Source organism: Neolamprologus multifasciatus, chromosome 12, assembly GCF_963576455.1.
Source record: "Neolamprologus multifasciatus chromosome 12, fNeoMul1.2, whole genome shotgun sequence".
Classification (NCBI taxonomy): Eukaryota; Metazoa; Chordata; class Actinopteri; order Cichliformes; family Cichlidae; genus Neolamprologus; species Neolamprologus multifasciatus.
In genome coordinates this window covers 27,542,007-27,563,390 of record NC_140450.1, presented here as the reverse complement: position 1 = coordinate 27,563,390, position 21,384 = coordinate 27,542,007, and the positions used below count along the sequence as shown (strand labels likewise).

Here is a 21,384-nt window from a genome sequence, read left to right as displayed (position 1 = left end):
GGTCCTTGGTCATCCCTGGTTACGTAATCATTATGATTATGTAACCAGGGATGACCAAGGATTCAAGGTTACTTTATACCTGTAAGTAAATTTGCTTTACAGGAAAATGATAGCATTTGGCATCCCTTTGCATCCCTTTAATTGGATAAAATGGGGTGCTGAAAAAAGCTTTGTTTCATGTTGACAGTGTTTCTCCACAGTGTAAGTGGGGGTGACCTCAAACCAGGCCCCATTAAGTACAAGCTGTAATTGATTGGCCTATCAATAAGAATCACAAGCAGTTGTGTTGCTTTGGTTTTTCTTTGGTTCATCCGTGACTTCAGTAAGCAAGTCCTCCCACTAATGCAACTTGCCTCTCCCAATCTTCTGTTCCAGTGGTCACCATTGGCTCAATGTGCCTTTGATCTTCTCAAGCAACGCGTCATATCTGTCCCCATCTTGTCTCAACCTGACCTCACGCAACAGTTCATTGTGGAGGTGGATGTGTTCTACTGCTGTGTGGAAGCTGTCCTATTGCAAAACAAAGAAGGTAAAAAGCATCCCTGTGCCTTTTTCTCTTGTTCTCTCTTCCCAGCTAAACAGAATTATAATGTTAGATATCAAGAACTGCTGGCCAGCAAACTCGCCCTAGAGGAATGGAGGTGCTGGTTGAAAGGGTCAGGACATACATTCATCATGTGGACTGACCACATGAACCTTGCATACCTCCAGACAGCGTAAAGGCTTAATACTGAGCAAGTCAGGTGGGCTCTGTTTTCCACTCAGTTTAACTTCACCATAACTTACTGACATTCCTCACAAAACATCAGACCACTTTCCTGGCAATTCTCCACTTTTGACAAAACCCCTGACAAATCAACCATGGTCCGTGCTTTCTGAATGATTGGATCCCCTATCTGGTAAATTGAATCAGCCCAGCAAACAAAACCAGACCATGGCAACAGTCGTCCTGGTCGCCTCTATGTGCTCGCTTTGATTTCAGTCTAAGGTGAATTCTGCTCTGCTCTCTGAGGTTGGCCTGCCTTCTGCGTTTCATCCTCAGACTAACAGACAAGCACAACGTACCAACGTTTGGAGCTCCCCTCTGGCTTGGTAGAGTATGCCCATGATGTCATGACATGCCATAGAAGGTGAGCTTGTCATATGGCATAATCTATGCAGTTGGCACTGCCACTGGAAGGCTACCTATGCTATCCTGCTAAGGACCATGGAGCAAAATAAACGTCTTACCAATCGCAATAGAATCCCAGTCCCGGTCTACTGTCCTGTACTACGTGGGACTGGAAGAAGGGCAACTGTCATATTCTACACTGTGAGTCTTCCTTGGCTTGCACATCAAGGTTTTGTTTTTTGTCTAGCTCTCCCTTGTGTTTCCCCTCTCTCCTCTTTTTACGGGTTCCCAACTCTGGCCAGGCACACCTGCTCTAATCACCCACATGTTTATCAAGAATCCACTACTTAAGGTAGTGGATGAGGATAACTCTTTGTTTGGTAATTGGGCTAATCGGTTAGCTGAAACCCTGGCTCCTGCTACTGTTTTTGCTCGGATTTTGACTGTTTTCTGTGCACAGGCCCCTGGATTTCTTTCCCTGGTGTGGTGCGCTTAACCCTCAGTTGAAAGGGAGTGTGAACTGTAAATTTTGGATGTGTTGATTCGCTTTGTTCCTGGACCATTTCCCTTTTCTTGTCTTACTGAACTGTGATCTCCCGAGCCCTGTGCTAAAGTCTACCAGCCAATTAGCCTTGACAATGGTCAATCCACGCTAATACTTTCTAAAACGATGTCTTAAAGAAAAATATTTTCGGATAAAAAGTTTTAGATATAAAACATCCACGTACATATATTTCAGATGACCATTCCTCAAGTGGGTAAATCTCCACAAGATGTAAGCGCTAGCATAGATAACAAAGATATTGAGAAAGTCTAATTTGAATTAACAAATAGTAGTCAAGGATGTTTTGTGTTCCAGATAATGACCATGTAACCTCTGTGAACTGTTTACATATAAATACGAATAAACAATTAACACATTCTGAACCATATGCATGATTTGATTTGTTGGATAAAGCAAAGTTTAAAGTTAAAATTTTTCTGCCACACTGGATTTGACGTTTTTGTTTTGACAAACATTACATTTTTTTTAGTCACAAATGTATTTCCCAGTATTTATCAATAGGCAGGGATGATTGTCTCATCAAGCCTCACAAAATGATGTTTTCTGAACATGTGTCACAGCCAATCAAAGTGATTTTGCAACAGCTGAACACTAGGGAGTGCTAGTATCCAACCTGCACAGATCTAATAGCTTTGGAAATACTATTCTGATATTTGTGAAGATTGTGTTCGTTATTTCACAGAAGAGTTGAGCATTGGCTTTGGTCTGCAGTCTCAGAGAACCATTCTAGCTGAGTTGTTTTGTGCTAAGCTGTTACATATTTCTGCTTTTTTTCTATATTTGTAATGATATTTTGTGGACAAAGATTTAATATGAACATCAAAAATGCAAAAATGTATTCTGTGTGTTGAATATTGACACAGGCTGGAAGGATTTAGACTGCATACTTGTGAAGTGGTCCTTAATGTAGCTAAAGAAAAACCACCCACAATTCTTGGGAGTCACTACGATGCAGTTTATCAAGTCAGGACAAACATTAAAGGAAGAAGACTTACGCTGTGATGGAAATGTTAGCGGCTGACATGGGGCTGACTTCCTTTACCTCCTTGGCCTTCTGGAGGGCAAGTTTCTTATTAATAGCCTCCTCTTGCTCCTCTTCATCCTATAGGTATAGAAAAAAACATACATGGACACATATTTTAACTTGTGTTTATTTCAGGACTATAATAAATAACAAGTTGTCGCTCAATGCACTGAGAAGTCCTTTATAATATATTTATTTTGCTGTGACCATTGTTGATAGAAAGTCCACTATTAAAGAACAAAAAAAATTTAAGTCTAGCAGGAGCATTCAGAATATGGATAAGGGTAAAATCACTGAAGATTACGAGGTTCTTTTTCCTTTGTCAAATCCTGAGCTTGCCATCTTAGGGCATTTTGACATCAATAGTATCTTTAGTCTGTTCCAAATCACTTTTCCTCACCTTTTACATGTGATCTGGTTTTCTTTCACACAGACAAAAATCAAACACATGGCACAAAGAGATAAAAGGACAAGTTTGATCTAAATGGACTAAACACCAACAGTGTGAAAACACCCTTAATTAAACCTCTGAGGTCTAAGCCACCTATTGATGACACCAGCCTTCACCCTAATTCTAACTCTAACCCCCAACAATCAGAATATATCATTTTTTGTAATATTAAATTGTGAAGTCCTGGCAATCAGGGACAAATAGATCATTCAAACTGAAACCTTTCCCTTTTAATAATTAAAAATATCTATCTTGCCTTTCTTCTAAATATAGCATAGGTTTAGACCTTAGTTAAAATCAGAATTGTGTTTGTTTGTTTTACATCAAAAGCATTAGGAATGATGATAAAAAACAGAATAATTTTATAATATAGAATAATATAAATTTTTTTGTCACAAAAAATGAAAAAAATTCTTTATTTCATAAAAAAATCTTTATTTCATGAGCAAATATCACAAGCTATACCACAAAACAAAACTAAAAGTAAATATTGCAACCCAAATAGAACTAAATTCTAAATTTCTACTCAATTACTACTCAAGTTGGCTAAATATATGCATGTGTTTCATTTTCAAGATCTGCTTTAAATGGCTACCATTTTGACAAGCGCAGCCCCGGAAGATTCTGAAAACTCTGGTTAAAATTTAGAAGCAAGATATGCATATATTTAACAAAATTATTTTCTCAGCTATAACTAGAATACTATAACATTAACTATTTTACATTATGTGTGAAAAAATGAAAGTGGGTCAACCGACCTTTGTTTAAATACATATGTTGAAAAGTATTTGATATATGAAGCTAAGTTTTCAGAAGTATCATTAGTATATTATATATCTAACAGGATAACTTAGAACCATAACATTTTAGTTAATATGGTTTAATAGAAAATGATAACTGTGAAGATTATCAAAAAATGATCATTTGAAATGAAAATAAAAAATATGCACATTAACTAAATTAATTAGAATACCATCCAGAAACGACCAAATTTGGTTCTACTCTGATTACACTATCTAGCAATATTTCTTATTCTTTTGTTTTTGTGATACAATTTTCCTTCAGAAAAGGCTTGAAATTGCCTAGAACTTCATAAAAAATATTTTATGAACTAATAATGGCATAACACAAAAATTGGCTTTTGTATTACACCAGGTGTTATAGCATTAGCATTGGACTTTTTCTGAGAAATCCAAGATAGTCAGCGTTATAAGCATTTGGCCAGTTGACATGGAATGTCCCTGAGGGCTAAGTAAAGAAGATTGCAAGAGTTCTTCTACACCTTCCAGTTATCTAAAGAACTCGATCCTTCATCTAAGGATGTCCATCAACCTACTCATTCATAATGATTACATCATAATCTTGTCAGTGCTGTGTCTTAACCCTCTAAGTCATCACACCATGGCCCTTTATTTAGAGAAAACAGGCATAAAAATAAATAAAAATATCTGACTACCTTTAGTTAAAGTTAAGACTGAGGATGATTCAGAGGATTAAGAAAAAATGAAGTAAAAGGCCATGGAAGATTTTACTAAGGGTGAAGAATTTAATGAAATATATAACAATATATCGTACCTTAGTGAGCTCCTGGGCATTTGCAAGATTATCAACAGCAATGGCCAAGAACACATTGAGGAGGGTGTCTGGTTATTTATGTTCTCAGGAAAACACCAAAGGATTGATAAACACAGAATCAGTATTTACCAGCTAATCTTCAAATCAATAATAAAAACTTTGGCAGGGCTATAAAGCTGCGTGGTGTCAACAAAGGGAATCTATCTTGATATATGAGGCAGGATACAATTTCCAAAGAGAGTAAGTACAATGAAATAAATGGAAGAGAACATTCCCCCATGCACACCCCCTTGGGATTCAATCCCATGGTACATGACTGCGTTCCAGTCCTCTCCAGTTAGGATCTGCAGGGGAGACAGAGACTGCTTTAGGGGTCCAGTTCAGTGGTAGTATAAAAAAATATAACATGACTTAATTGATCTTTACCTGGAAGACGGTGAGAATGGCTGCTGGGAATGTGTCAAAATTGGTTGTCGGTGTTTCATCTTCAAAATTAAACCTGCAGGGAGATGAATAGTTTCTGACTGTGATCAGTCTACAAAGCCTCAGCACTATACCTCTCACTCATCCTCCACCTCCTGCTGTATTGAGCAACTTATTGTCCTCTAAATTACACTCCTGTAAATTATTCCAAATATATATGTTTATCATTAAATTTGAGTCATCCACGAGGCTGTGAGACCTCGTGGTTGATCACTGACTATTTTTCCTTCTCAAATTTAAGAGGCTTGTAGTGGTGTCTGTCAGTTGGGACCTAATTACTTCAAACCCAATGTAGGCAAAAGATAATCATGCAGGGTTCTTGGCTAGCATTGCGTTAGCATGCTGTTTGTTCAGAGGCTTGCAAAGAGCCAAAGTTCTGTTAGCAGTATAATGTGTTTTTTTTTTTTTTAATCATTGTTTCCACTTTGCCGTCAGTTATCCTTTTGTGCAACCAAAATATATGTAATATTCACATCTCCATTTCTCAATCTTTGTATCTCTGTATTGCTTCACCATTGTCCTCCGCCTGCACACCAACCTAAATCAGTTGATTGTAGTGCCAATGCTCAGAAAGACATGTTTTATGTTTTTTTCTTTTTATCTTCCTCCACTGAAGGACCTTTGTAGCGTAAGTAATGACAAAATTATAATTGTCTACAATTCAGGAGAATTGTAGACAATTGTAGACAATTCTCCTGCACGGGGGGGTGCAGAGCCATTGCAGGGGGGGGCGCGGTATTTTTTTTTTTCTCCTGCCCTCTCTTTCACTTTTTTTTGCTTCACGCTGCAAGTCACCCTTGTGTTTGCGCTGAGCAGAGACGGCAAACATAGCCTTGCGTTTGCGCCCCTCCCCCCTCTGCACAGCGCTGAGCTGAGGGAGTAGTAGTTACAGTAGTTACACTCGCAACAGCAGTAGCACACAACAAGAGCAGGAGGGAGAGGGAAAGAAAGAGAGCTGGGAGCAACAAGAGACAACACCGTCACATTGGAAAGGTACAGTAAAGAAAATGAGTGACACCAAGAAAAGAAGCAAAGTCTGGAACCATTTCAATCTTATTGACAAAAAAAAAGGCAGAGTGTAGAGTCTACAAGAAAAGGATATCATATAGAGCCGGCTCCACAAACAACATGCACAGGCACCTAAGAACTGTCCACCCATCAGTGCAATGGGAAGATAAAACGCAGTCAGTTGAGTGTGATATTAATATTTCTAAATGGCAACCTTTCCCTTAATTAAAGATCTGGGCGTTGTTTTTACCCCCTTTTTTTTCCATATTTTAATTTATATTTTATTGTGTTGTGGTTTGCAGTGTTTTGTGTTGTTTCACTTTAAATTTGTTTAAAAGGAAAAAGCTGAAAATTTAAGTAGTTAAAAGTTGAAATGTATGAAATGTAAATAGTTGGTTTCTGTATTTTATAATTTATTTATTACATTTTATGTGGAGTGAATAAATAAAAGTATATTTACAGTGGCCCCTAGAGACAAAGCACGTACACACTCGTAAAACCCGTACAAACTCCGGAGCACGTACAAACTCCAAGACACAACGGAAATGCTCCAGGATGCTAGGGGCCGTGTTGAGCTTTTGTTACCTAGTGCCACACAAGCCAGGAAGTACCAACAATCGGATTGGGTGTGTGGTAGTAACAGGTAAATGAAGTTTTTTTTAAATTATTTGAATATATATATATGAGTGTTTGTGCATGCACGCATATACACGCGAGAAGGGAGGGAGGGGGGCGCAAACATTTTTCTTGTAAAACAAAGGGGGGCCTAGCCAAAAAAGTTTGGGAACCACTGGTCTAATTACTGAATTTAGTACAGTAATGTGCTCCATCATTGCCTTACTGAAATGCTGCTCCAGCAAATTTTTCCTGCTTAGTAAATCCTGCCAAGAGTCTTGTCATTAGCTGCATCCCAATAAATAAATAATAAATCAGCAGAAAAAAATCTACTCACTGGCCACCAAAGAGCTGCATACCCAGCAGAGCAAAGACCACGATGAAGAGGAAGAGCAAAAACAGCAGGCTAATAATGGACTTCATGGAGTTGAGTAGGGATACCACAAGGTTCCTTAATGAGTTCCAGTACCTACACAAAGACACACCAGTATGAATCCATTGTGTAATCCGGTTTTACAGAACACAGACAAATATTTCCATTTACTCACTTGGTGACTTTGAAGATCCGGAGCAGCCTCAGTGCTCGCAGGACACTGATTCCAAATGAAGCCCCGGGCTTCATGGCTGCCCAGACCACCTCAAAAATACTGCCAATGATCACCTGTGAACACAGTTTGATAAATCAAAACCGTTTGAATTTCTTTCTTCAATAATTCGCTACATTTCTTTTCTAGAGAACTAGTTCTGAATCATGCTAGTTTGCCTATAAATGTTCTCAAAATGCACAACAAATTGACGAAACAGTCAACTGAAGTGGGCAACTCACCCCGAAGTCAAAGCAGTTGAAAGAGGAGTGAAAGTAGTTCTGGGGTCCAAGACCATACATTTTCATGGACATCTCCACCAGGAACAGGCCCAAAAATACAAACTCCGCAAGGTCTGTCCAGAAGAAATAGATATAGCTGATTCTATAGCAGCTATGCCCACAGTGAATAAGACACAGAAAGAGACTATTTGTGTATTACAAAACGCTGTTTGAGTCATGTGTGTTTACACGTGTTGCTGCAGCACAGAACTACAGGAATTAGAGTACTAGTAAAAAAAAAAAGCAGATACAGGCAACAGCAATTTTGTATGCAAGAAACATGATCTCACCAGGATCATAATAAAGCTGGTACTATAATTCTAATGGAATGCTTCAAGTGAATGGAAGGATGATGAGCAACATGATCTTTAAAGCCTCAAACCTCCACCAGCATCCAAATATGGCACCAACAATCTTAGTTGCAGCTGGCTGTAATATGTTATTTTTGGACATTAACATAATAAGTCAACTACACAAATGTAAGAAAAAAGTCAAAATATAGTTGTACATTTGAAAATTTAATAAATATTTCTTTTTTTTTATGCACTTCATTTGGAGTGCTTAATGTTAGGGTGAATTATATTATTTTCATCCCTTTTCCTTTTACATAAAACAAGATGATATAGCCTAAAACATAATGTAACAAAATGGCACATTTTGAGAAGAAACAGCAGTGTGACCTAGTGTTATTAGTTATGCAGCAATCTGTTGAAATTTGCTCATGCTTTTTGCCCTCTATACACTTTAATACTCTGATTCCACAGAACACGGGCCTGAAAGCTGAAGACTCTGCCTCTACTTCTCCCTTTAAATATCCTAGGAACTACAAGTAAGCCCGCACACTGAGAGCAAAGTGCTCAGTTGAGGTGATACAGTACTATAAGGTCTTTAAGACCTGCTGGCGCCTGATTATACAGTACCTTCTATGTGAGGAGAAGAATTTTAAATTTTATTCTGGATTTAACAGAGAACCAATGAAGAGAAGCCAACAGAGGAGAAATATGCTCTCTCTTTCTAGTCCCTGTCAGCACTCTTGTTACTGAAGGCTTCTCAGGGAGTTTTTAGGACATCCTGGTAGTAACAAATCACAGTAGTCCAGTCTAGAAGTAAGAAATTCATGAACTGGGTTTTCAGCATCACTATGAGACAGGATGTTTCTAATTTTAGAGATATTGAAGAAGAAAGCAGTCGTACATAATTGTTTATTACGTACATTGAAGGACATATCTTGGTCAAAAAACTACTTCAGGATTCTAGAGGCCAAGGCAAAGCCACCCAGAGTAGGGAATCTGGTTAGATACCATATTTCTTCACTTAATTCCTTGGACTTTCCCATTATTCTTAGTAAAGGTCCAATTAGTGCAAAATCAAGTTAAAACAAATCCTTTTTATGCTATCAAAGACATACTGGTTGTTGTCAATCATGATCATTAATGGCAATTTAATAGATGTTTACTGTGTCAAGTTAAAAGACATTGTTCAACCTTTAGCACCACTTATTACAAACTTGTGAGTGTGTGCACATATTGAGCCTATATGTATATGTTTCATATTCTGTGGATTTTTAAAAAAAAAATTAAACCAAATTCCAGCTTGTGCACCCAATTCTTGCTTTTTAAAGTCATTAAATGTGTATGTTGTACAACAATTCCATCCAGGCAAAAGAACTAAGAGTTAAAAGAAATCACTGAAGGCTCAAAATTACCATGACATTCATTCCCATAACGAATGAATGTAAACATCTGACCACAACTGTAATATTGATTTGTTATAACATTACTGGTAAGATGGAACCAACAGGTGTAAGCTATCTACTTTAGGTGGTAAAGAGTGGCATGAGTATTTATGTTTTCATTTTGAATGGCACACTTGCAGTTACTTTCATGTAAATACTGCTACAACTGTTGATAATGCTCTCCGTGGTTTAACGGGCTAAAAAGCGCTCCATCTCTACAATGAGTAGAGAATCACTTGAAATCAAATTTGACAACTAGCATGTTTCAAGCTGTATCATCGCCAAAATAAAATAATAAAGCCATCCATGCACTGATAGGAGAATTTTTTATATCAAGTAATGGCTAAAATACATTTAACATTAAGCAACTAGTAACTATAGTTAAAATTGATTTTGAAAACGTACAGGTCCATGAAAACATACAGGATTATAAGAAAATTATTTAAAATGTAACTGTTGAATACTTACATAGTGCATAGGTAAGCCACTCAGGCTGGTCATAGTGTACTATAGCTACACACAGTGTATTTAGGCCAACCAGACATAACACTGTCCAGTAGAAGCTCTGGGATTTAACCAGACGCCGGATGGTGAAGCGAATCCTCTTCTCTTTCCTCCTGAAGTAAGATGAACTCTCATTCTTGCTCTTCACACTTGCCCGAGCATATGGCGACCCTGGGGGGGCAGTTGGAGCAAAACATGCAAAATTGCAATAAAGTTACCAAGTCTAAAAATGAGGTGCTCCTTCCAAATCAAGATATGTTTGATTATAATCAGCTAGAGCCATGGATCTTAAAGTAAATTAAGGGAAGACTGATCATTCTTACTGACAGATTACAGAATTGGCTTAGTATTCCTGGCACTTCTCTAAGATGGTTCTCATTATATTTATCCTCATCTTTACTTTATTTGGCCCAGACAGCTAAGGAGGTCTGCTTTTACATTTAGCCCAAGGTTAACAACATCAAATCAGCTGTTAGGAAGCATTGTATTATTTTTGACCAGTGTTTGTTTTGAATGGCACCTCTCAAAGATCATCCAGTTTTATTTCTTTAATTTAAGAAACATCCCAAAAAACAAACTGAAACCCAATAATATGTAACTTTTAGTATGCACTAGTGGTGGGTTTAAAAAAATCGATTTCCCAATTCAAATCGATTTTAGTTTGAACAATGTGATATTGATTGATTAAATCCTGAATTGATTTTTAAATATAAATGTATTTTGGCAGAAACATTAGAATCTCAGGTTAAAGCTTACAAAACTAATTCTAGTTTTTACCCCCAAACAACTAAAACCGCATATGAGAGCAGGTAAATGGATTCTACAAAAAGACGCAAACACAAAGAGCATAACCCGGTTTACCGGGCATGGAGGAGTTGCAGGTTTTGTCACTCTCCAACCAAATTTTACTAAGTAGCAAAAGAAGATCAAAACTACGATTTACGTTTGATAAACATTGTCATGAATTCCCTCTTACTTTTGCTTTTACTTCCTCCACCGATCTCACTCTCAGTGTACTCACAGGCCAATTTACCATCAAAAAATTGTATTTTCTGCATTATTCACTTACTTATTGTGCTTCCAGGCTTATTACGCACCAATTTACTGTTGTGCACAGTGCTGTCGGCCACTGTTTCTTGTTTGTTCAAAAATGACTTCCAACGAGAAAGCATGATTTATGCTGTTCAATAACAAAGAAATTAAAATTTTTTACAAATTATGCCAAATTGCAAAGCGCTTAGCTCTGTCTCTAATAAAACCTCTGTAACTTTCAGCAGCATCAGGTAATGTTCATATATTGATTCACGGTTTTCTTCTGGGGTTTTTTTTCATTCTTTCTTGTTCCTATTTAGCCTCTACTATATTAAACTTTCAGTAACTTAAATTAAGCCCAAATGTCAAGTGGGACTGGACAAAAAAGGAAAGGAGAAAAATGGTTCCATTAGAATTTCATTACTGGCACAGGAAGACTAGTGGGATAATCATTTCCTGTTCTATTTTAAACCCGACCTGTCATGATCCTAGGCCATGTTGGCCCAGCATTCTTAGTTTTCATGTATTTTTGTATTTTGTTCTTTATTAAGGCCATGGTTCCTGGGTTGCTCTGTTAAGTTGTTCCTTATTTGATTTCCCCTTGTGACTTTTACTCCCTGTGTGCCCCTCTGTATCTGTGAGCCCTCGTCTCCCCTCCTTGTGTTTTATTCCATGTTTCCCCAGCCCGCTATGCCTATGCTCTCCTGTCTCTCTCTCTCCTCCTGTCTGCACCTCTGTGTACTTCCTGATTTACTTTGACAGTCTTCCATCAGTGTTGTGTTACTCCTGCCGTGTCTCGTTATGATTATCTGTGTCAGCTGTGTTCCCCGTGTGCTCCCACTTCCCTCGTTAACCCTCTGTGTATTTATGTGCATGTCTCCCTCAGTTCAGTGTCGTGACTGTCTCCTCCCCGAACCTGTGTGCCTTTCTGTGTTCCCTCGGTCCTCAGTTAGCGTTCCCAGTTTAGTTCTGTTTCTTTGTGAAGCCTGCAATAAAGCAGTGATTTTGAGTTCAGCTTTTTGTCTCCGTGAGTTTTGCGTTTAGGTCCTCATCTGCCTCCACGCAGCCAGTTTATGACAGTACGACGCGACCAGTCATGGACCCAGCAAACTCCCTATGGAATCGGCAGCGTGCAGACTCCGCCTTTCCTAACGAGAGGAGAAGGCAGGAAGCTCGGCACGCCCGGGAGCGCGAGTCTGCCTTTTATGGGACTCAACTGGTTCTAGGTGGGTCGCGCAGCCTCCAAACTGCAAACACTACTGCCTTTTCTCCACCTCGTCCACCGGTGATAAGAGTTGGAGGATTCAGCCTATCGCCTGCCACAATTCCTCCGGCCTTCTCAACTTCCAGTTCACCAATCGCCGTCCACGTCCCGCACAAAGAAGAGGGTTACTCGGCAGCCGAGGAGAGATTTCGTGCCTCCAACAAGCAGCCTATCTCCGCTGCAGTCCTTTGCGCTCTTCCTGGGACTTCCACGCTCGGAGCTGCACAAGCTCCCTGTCTCTTCGACGCAGCTCGGCCCGTCATCGGCTCAGTCAGCTGACGTCTTAGAGGTGCCTGCGTCTACAGCCCCAGCAACTCACAGCACAATTCCCAGGGAAAAACTACGTTCACGCCGTAGCCACCCTAAAGTTACTGAGCAAACTCCAGTGGTGAGTGAGTCTGACTGTTTCTTCCAAGCCACTTCCGAGCCTGACCGAATTGGACAATATTCTGTTCCTGAGTCCGCAGTTTTTCATGTCTGTAACTCATTGGAGAGGAATAGTAAGTTTGAAAATGACTGTTTGCAAGCCTCATAACATTTCTAAGTTCATCTCTGCACCTATTAAGCACGAGACGGAGTTTGTTGTCCCCCAAGAGACTGCTGTTCAGGCTGAATTAAATAATTCTGACACTGTAACCTCTGTGTGCATCATGCCAGAGGCCGTTAACTCGGTGTCTAGTTATTCTGGGTCAGTTAATCCAGAGCCTGCATTACCTACCCTCACGCCCATGTTTGAGAATGACTGTTTTTCCTTTGCTCCTCCCAGGTCAGCAGTAAGTAACACACAGATTGATAAACTCACCTTAGAAAAGCAAAAGACTATTTTTGAGTTCCATACCTGTGAACTAAATATTAAAACAAACAGTCCTGAGGTTCCTGTTCCTGCTGAAACCGGAGGGGACCTCCTGGAAAATGAACTGTGTCTTCCAACCTTTAAAGGCTGCTAATTATGACATGGATAACTTTAGTACAGCAGAGTTGCTAAAACCAGCCCGCCATAAGTCTCTGTTTGCTGAAACTGTGTTTGGCTCCACTAACTTGGTTTTCCCAGTGTCTGTTACTGCTCCTGAGGTCAGCTCTCAAACTCCAGTACCTGTTCCCAGGGCAGCACGGGCCCAGCTTTCCCTTGCACCCGTATCAGTTCCTCGGGTGAGGGTGGCTGAGGTCCAGCTGGTCCCTGCTTCTGTCCCCAGCCTGGCAGAGGCTCCGTTCATCCCGGCACCCATACCTGTTCCTCGGGTGGGGTTGATGGACACCCAACCGTTGCCCGCGCCTGTTCCGGTTCCCCGGGTGAGGTCAGCTGTGACCCTGCCAACTCCTGCACCTGTCTCAGTTCCTCGGGTGGGAGCGGCAGAGGTCCAGCTAGCTCCTGCACCTACACCGGCCCCCAGGACAAAGGCAGCCAGAGCCCAGCTCGTCCCTGCACCGTATCTGTTCCTCGGGTGGGGATGGCTGGTGTTCGGCCAGGCCTAGCACCCGTTCCTGTTCCCCGGAGGAGAGCAGCCAAGAGTCAGACACCTGCTCAGTCACAAGTTCAACTACCTGCTGATCCACCATCACTGCAACCACCACTACAACTTGCACTTCTGTCCATAGCGCAGTCATTAGCCCAGTTCCCTGTTTTGTCACCAGCTCAGTCTCTAGTTCAGTTGTTAGCTCAGTCACCAGCCCAGTTAATAGCTCAGCAACCCATTCAGACACTGCCAACCTCAGCTGGAAGCCTTTGTGAGCTTTCTCCGCCATCTGAGGACTGCGTGGTATTGACAAACTTTGGACAGACTGTTTGCCCTGCACAGCCCCAGCCGTTGCATCCCAAGCCAACTGCGCGCCCTGTGCAGCTACAGTTAGTGTCCCCTCAGCCAGAAGTCTCCGCACCTGCTGGCTCTGCATCTGTTCTCGCTGGGGGTTCAGGGGAACCTCTCCAGCCGCTCCTCGTCTCCGCTGGGGGTTCAGGGGAACCTCTCCAGCCGCTCCTCGTCTCCGCTGGCGGCTCGGGTCAGCCCGGCCAGCCCCTCCTCGTCTCCACTGGAGAGTCCAAGACGCCACCGTCTGGTCCAGCTCCGTTGCCTGTGGCCTCCATGCCACCGTCTGGTCCATCTCCGTCGCCACTTTTCACATGGCCGGCTCCCAGAACAGCCGAACTGTGAACTTTTGTGCTGTCGCCCCCCGGGGTGACCTTCTGACCTCTTTTCATAAACATGCTACTTTTATGAAAAGCCCAATAGCCTGCCAGGCCTAAATTGACTCTTATTTGGTCTGATTTAGTTTTTGATATAAATTATTGTCAATTAAAATTAAGGGTAATGTTTCAAATCATGTATATATCAGGATAGAGTTTGGTGCTCTCCTACTTTAGTGTATAGCCTTCTGAATTTGACTGTCATGGGCCTGGGTCTGGGGGCCCATGTGTTTTAGGCTGGCGATCCTTGCGGGTCACCCTGCCCAATGGTCTAGTTAAGCATATTCTGTTGTCGTGTGTAGTATTTTGTTGTTCTATCTCCCTGTAATGTGCTTTTATGTTGATGCTCACGCTCCCGGAAGTATTGGGCGCCGGGTGATCCTTTGACCCAGAAGTGTTCTCGTGCTGGAGGCAGCCACACCTGCTGCTTGTCAGCCGCCGCCAGCTGCTGCTGATTACCGGCATCAGGAGCGTCTTATTTAACAGTGTGGCTGAGGTCCAGTTGACACTCGATCCTTCAGTTTACCTCGTCAGTACAGCCATGGACTTACTTTTGAAAAACCTTGCTTTGAAGACGCATTGCCTAGCTGACTTATTGTTTTTATCTTTACTAGGAAACGGGAGCAGAGTCACAGATTGGATATGAGTTTGGATATATGCCATTCCAATGTTCACGGACGCGAGCACTGTGTGGGGATTTTGAAGATCACCACCTTGGGGAGTGAGATATACATATATATATATATACAAGTCCAGTTCCAGGACTTGTATATATTTTCCCTATTGTTTTTCACTGTAGATAAATTCACTGTTTTCTGTCTGAAGAGACCTGTGTTTCGGTCCGCTTCTTATCAACACCTTTACAGAGAGTATGTTTTCCGCCCCGGACCAAACACAGTCTTTAAGCAGTCAAAGTGCATAATCTACATGTGCAAATTAAGCTAAAACAGCAGCACCAGATACTACAGTGACTTGAGTTAAACCATTTAAGACCTGTAATAGATTTAAGACCTGGGCAGCACGGTTAGCACTGTTGCCTCAAGAAGGTCCTGAGTTCAATTCCACCATCAGGCCAGGGTCTTTCTGTGTGGAGTTTGCATGTTCTCCCCGTGTTTGCGTTCTCCCCGGGTATTCCGGCTTCCTCCCACAGTCCAAAGACATGCACTTTGTGGGGATAGGTTAATTGAAAAATCTAAATTGCCCATAGGTGCGACTGGTTGTCTGTCCCTGTGTGTCCCTGTGACTGGCGACCTGTCCAGGGTGTACCCCACCTCTCGCCCTATGACAGCTGGGATAGACTCTAGCACCCCCTGCGACCCTAAAAAAGGATAAGCGGAAGTGAATGGATGGATGGAGATTTAAGACCCTTTAAAGACACAGAAAGCCCTGATAAATAGTATAATCTTTTTCATCCTCTACTTATGATTTTCTTATTTCACTTTCTGTTTTTCTGCAATCAGCTTAACAGAATTAAAATGACACCATCTCCTGAATAATGTTTGTCAATAGCAAATCTTAACTCCTTTTCAAGTATCCATTACATAGTATTGATTTAAGACAGTATAAGCAAGCTTGACTGATGCTTGATTTTGCAGGTCTTGACAATGGTTTTCAGTACTGATTGGGTTTATAGATAAAACTATCAGCAACAATATTAAAATTAATTTTGGGTTGATACCCTTTTTATTACCAAAGCATCTCTGACTTATTAAGGAAAGGGTCTATTGTTATCTCCTTTAGTGTCTGATATGTTAGCCTTATGGGTTCAGTGGGTCTCAAAATTAGGCTTGCTGTGGTCCGTCCCCGAGATCATCTGGGAAGTGTGGAGGCCAACTAAGTAAGGCACTGGCTCTTGCTATGCAGTTTGTGCTGTGTGATGGGGAGTATTGTCCTGCTGCTGGAAGGCACTGCTGCCTACAGCAAAAGGGTTTCCTGAACATGACAGCAAAACTGTCTGAAACAATTACAGGCAGCAAAATTCAGTTCAATTCTATTTTATTCACAAAGCTGTAGTGTCATTTCAAAACAACAGCTGTGTGAATGAACTTTATATTGAAAGATAAAGAGATAAATATGAAGGTATCATATTTGTAAACTTGAATTGATTTTTGCTCTTCTTTGATTTGGCTTTTGATAGTATAAGAAAAGTATCAGTCTCTATGGGAATGAGATATTGGAGGAGAAGGGAGGAGCGAAACTTCAGAGAGGCATGTAAAATGTAAACTCAAACTTTGGACAGTCACATTTTTGGGGTGTTTGATAAATTCGTCTAGAATTCTAGAAGTGAGAGCTGCTCCATATAAAGTTGGATGGACACAATTTCTCCCAAAAAAGTCCAGTGTTTCGCTGGATATTTCCCAATTATCTATGAAGCCCACTTCATTTTTGGACACCAGCCAGAGAGCAAGCAGTTTAAGGACACCATGTGGCTAAACATGTCCCTGCTGGTACAATTATGGAGGGGACCAAGTCCTACAAAGTCCAACATTTCAAAGCAACAGCCATATGAAGCCTAGACCCTAGGTCTTCCAGCACGATATTGCAGTTTAACAAATAATCAAAATTAATCACATAACTTGTCAGTGGTTTTAATGTTACAATTAACTGATGTAAATGTTTGCAGTGGGGACAATCGCTATGTTGTGTGTTTAACATACAGAACCATCACAAATCTAAGGCACTGTCCTCACCAACAGATGAGATGTCAGTAAAGTGGTCCTCCCCTTCCTCTGCATTGATGAGATCATTCTTACTCTTCCTGGTCCGTTTTAGCACTGCAAATACATCAAGGAAACACAAAAATAAAAAAGGAATATGAACTAAGTCAGAAAGCAGCTCATATACTTTAATATTATATTATTAATAATATATTAATATTCTTCTGGTTTTGTTTTGGGGGGTTTCCGCACTCTGCCACATGCCACGCAATATTCACAGTTTTTCAGCTGTTCTGCCTTGACAGAACTCAATAATCCAAAGGAGGAAATCAAAGTTGATTCTGTTTGTCTGGAGACGGCATTTTCAATGGGGAAAAATGTTTCATCCAGCACAAGCCATAATAATATTAAATGCAAAAGGGTTTGCACAAAAAATAATTTCTATATAGTCCTTATATATAGTCCTGTAATGGGCCTACTTCCTCCCTATCCAGTATATTGCACTGATCACTAAACAAATGGCCACTTGCCTGTAGGTGTAAATAGGCACCATAAGTGTTGCTCTTCTGTGCTGTGCCATCTGCTTAGTCAATTTTTATTTTTTTTGTTTCTCCATGGTATAATTCACACCAATTGTCTTGGCAGTTGTGTATACCAGTGGAGCCAATCCTTGGGGTGGACCACTTTTGGCATAGAGGGTTGAAAGCCCAAAGAATACTCTATTTTGAAAAAATTGTGTCTGACCTGCTCCAATACTCCTCACAAATAAAAACTTACCAATAGTGTTTACTTTAGGAGCGATGGTCCTTCTGTCCTAGATTGCCTGGATCATTCTTTATGCATGTTCCCGACTTTGACAAATGCCCAGCTGGGATAACCACATTTATGAATGATGTTTGTCAATAGCAAATCTTAACTCTTTTTCTGATGCTTGACTTTTCAGGCATTGACAATAATTTTCAGTACTGATTGGATTTATATATAAAACTGTCAGCAACAATATTAAAATTTACAATTTTTGAAAGTCTGAAAATGATCAGGTACAAGGACTGGTCTGAGTGAAAGAAGCCAACGTCCAAAGAAAAAAATGTATAAAAGAGCTTTAGAAAGGAGAACTATTCCTCTAGACCACAAGAGCGTCTTTTGAAGCAATATATAAAGAACTGAGGCGTGGCTCAAGAGTTTTTCACAGTACTATAACTGAACTAATGAATATGGAGAAAATAGAGAACTACAGAGCCATTAGTTCATTTACAGTACTTTTACTGTTAAGTTAGCCAGGTGAAATTGGGAAGCTGATGGTGGATCCATGTTTCTCTCTGTCTGTCCCTTGCATGTGAAATATGTAAACTTAAAACTTAGTTCCAAGAGCAGACATATTTGGTTGGTGTTGAGGGTGTTCCTGTTGTGAAGCGCACCCTTCACAATCCTGTAATTTCTTAGAGACTATGTGCACTGCTTCAGCAACTGGAAGGCAAAGTGAAAAGAGACATAACATCCTAAGAGGCAATTGTTTCATCTCCCTCCATAATGGTGTCTCCCACATTCTCCATTCCTGTGTTCAGGAATGTGGTGTTTTGGAGCCCTCTGGGTTGAGGACCAAATCCAGAACTTTTGGGGTGACAGAACTGACAGTATATACCTTTAACAGTTCTTAAACAGTTATGCCTTTTTAAGTATCTTAGGAAAACCATACAGACTAGGTGTAGTTTCCCCTGTGTTATAGGGTCTGGTGAATAGCATTGTCTTTTTCTGCTTCAGACTGTCTATATGACAATAAACATTATCTAGATCTTAGGAGAACAAAACAACCTCTGGGTAAGTGGATGGCTTAACACAGAAGATGTACGTCACCAGACCAGGAATCTAAGATGTATCTGCACCTTCAGGCAGGCTGCCATTTTTTCAATGGCAAGGGTGTCCATACCCGGAGAGGAACACTGGTTTGACCATGAGTGATTTACCGTATTATTCGGACCATAAGGCACACCAGATTATAAGGCACAGGTCTGTTTTCATACATAAAGTGCACTGGATTATAAGGCGCATTAAGCGAAACAAAAGAGTCAGATAGGTCAAACTTTACTCAACTCATTCTTCTTGCTTCCTCCTCTTCCGTACCATTGATTCATTAATATTGATTTCTCTGGCAGCTGCTCGATTCCTGTGTTGTTGCAGTATATTAATGACTAACCTCGTATTGTGGATGGATTACCTCAGTTGTTCTCCTGATATCTGACTGAAGTTTGGGCCGTTTATAGCATCCTGCCATGCCATTGCATTTGTTCCTAACCATCGGGAACCCTCAACTTTTATTGAGTGGAAAAAAGTTTGAATTCCTCCAGCTTCACTGTGTTTATATTATACTAACATAAACACAGTGAATGCTAAGCTGTGTTGTCTGTGAAGGTTCTCAGTCATCCAGGTCATTGTAGTCTAAGGAGCTTAGAAAGAATAGTGTCTGGACTTCTTTAAGTTGCTTGAAGATGTTTCACCTCTCATCCAAGAAGAACTGAAGAAGCCTCTCGGATGAGAGGTGAAATGTCTTCATTGAGAAAATTAAAGGATTTTAAGTGTGCCTTATAGTGCGGAAGATATGGTAAGTGAAAAGGAAAACAACCATAACTAAACCAAGGAGGCAGCCTTACCATACATATAAAACTTAAGAGGAAAAAAAACAGAGGCCTCCAGTTTGGTTTATGCAATATTTATCATAAAAGAAATAAGAATTTAGGTTGTACAAATATTTTCCATTCTGCTGACATAACACCCAAATTTGCTCTGCTGCTGTTGGCGTTCTGTAAAATAACATAGTTCAAGTTTGCTATTGAGAATTTCTTAAAAAGGAAGAGTGAAAAACAGGACGGTATTCAAATGACAGAAAAGTGAGTCACAGCTGCATGAAGGGCACTCATATTACAATGCTAACTTCAGTGAGCCTCCTTCTCTCTCCTGCATTCTGATCTCATTGGCCTTCCACCTTTATAACCATAATAAAGGTTAACTGTAATCCTGGGTGAGTTGCAGATGAGAGCTAGTCTGGTCTATGAGTACAGATGTAAACAGACAAACATGCACATGTATGCACAGCCACATAGCCACACACAAAGCTGTAATAAACATAAATTTTTTAAAACCTGCATGTTGTTCTAAATGTAAATGTTTTCAATGTTGAAAACTGATTCTCAAGATACCAGTCCTCACCAGAGTTGTTGTGTTTTCGTTTGTACCATGCTCCATCCAAAGATTTCTCTTCTGCGTTCTTGTCTTCCTCAGCGAGCATCACTTCTTCTGCAACACAAATTATGATAAACAATTATGTCATAATAGTGCTAACATCAAGTAAAGCAAAGCTGTTATTTAAATCTAACGGTAAAAATCGGTCATAACTAAATTTACACCTGCAGTGTAAAGATATGATTGTGTTTCTGACCCGCTTTGCAGATCCACTCCAGGTACCCAGTTAACTCTCTCTCTATTTGCTGTTGTCGGCGAAGCTTCAAGAATTCTTGCCTCTTCTCCACACGCTCTCTCTCCTTTGCAAATTCCCTAAAAAAAAACCACAAATACATGCACACACACACACACACACACACACAAAAAGAAAAGTTATTAAAACTGACAAGCCAACATAGACCCTGGAGCATTCAGCTGTTGATGGGTACACAGCCGGCTGTCTTCCAGCAGGTGAGGCAAAGTCCCTGTCTAATCCTCACACTATACTGAAAAATGGTCTTATACTGAGACAACGAAATACTATCTGTCACAACGGTAAAACACACTGTTCTTTCTTTTACTAATTGAAATGAGATTATCTTAAGTCAACATCAACATCTGATGATGTTTGACTTGGCCACTTTTAGAAAATATTTGCAATTTAAAACCAATGACTTCATCTTCTCCTCATGGGCCAAGACAGAAAAAAGATAAGCTAAAAATAACATGCACATTGGACATACTCGTGCTTTCAGATGGAATGGGTTCCATTAAATACCCTGCACTGTGAACAAAAATATATTTGTTTGTGTTTGTGATAGTATGGTAAATGGCCTTTATTTATATAGCGCTTTACTAGTCCCTAAGGACCCCAAAGCGCTTTACATATCCAGTCATCCACCCATTCACACACTGGTGATGGCAAGCTACATTGTAGCCACAGCCACCCTGGGGCGCACTGATAGAGGCGAGGCTGCCGGACACTGGCGCCACCAGTGTGTAGTATAGCTGATGATAGTAGCATACCACAACTAGACTGATGATGGGGGTTTAAAAAAGCCACTTTAAATTTTACATGGAACTGAAGTTTCCAGCCAGTC

General features: G+C 40.5%; 1 protein-coding gene across 1 annotated transcript in view; it reads right to left on the bottom strand.

The window, feature by feature from the left end:
* Positions 1-21,384, bottom strand: part of LOC146507178 (putative voltage-dependent N-type calcium channel subunit alpha-1B) — a 285,564-nt gene that overhangs the window by 173,578 nt on the left and 90,602 nt on the right. The window contains 11 exon segments of the mRNA XM_085180590.1: positions 2,672-2,778; positions 4,727-4,794; positions 4,953-5,070; positions 5,153-5,225; positions 7,170-7,301; positions 7,381-7,493; positions 7,659-7,771; positions 9,901-10,118; positions 17,104-17,185; positions 20,273-20,359; positions 20,502-20,617. Of these exon segments, the coding sequence (XP_085036716.1) occupies positions 2,672-2,778; positions 4,727-4,794; positions 4,953-5,070; positions 5,153-5,225; positions 7,170-7,301; positions 7,381-7,493; positions 7,659-7,771; positions 9,901-10,118; positions 17,104-17,185; positions 20,273-20,359; positions 20,502-20,617 (1,227 nt within the window).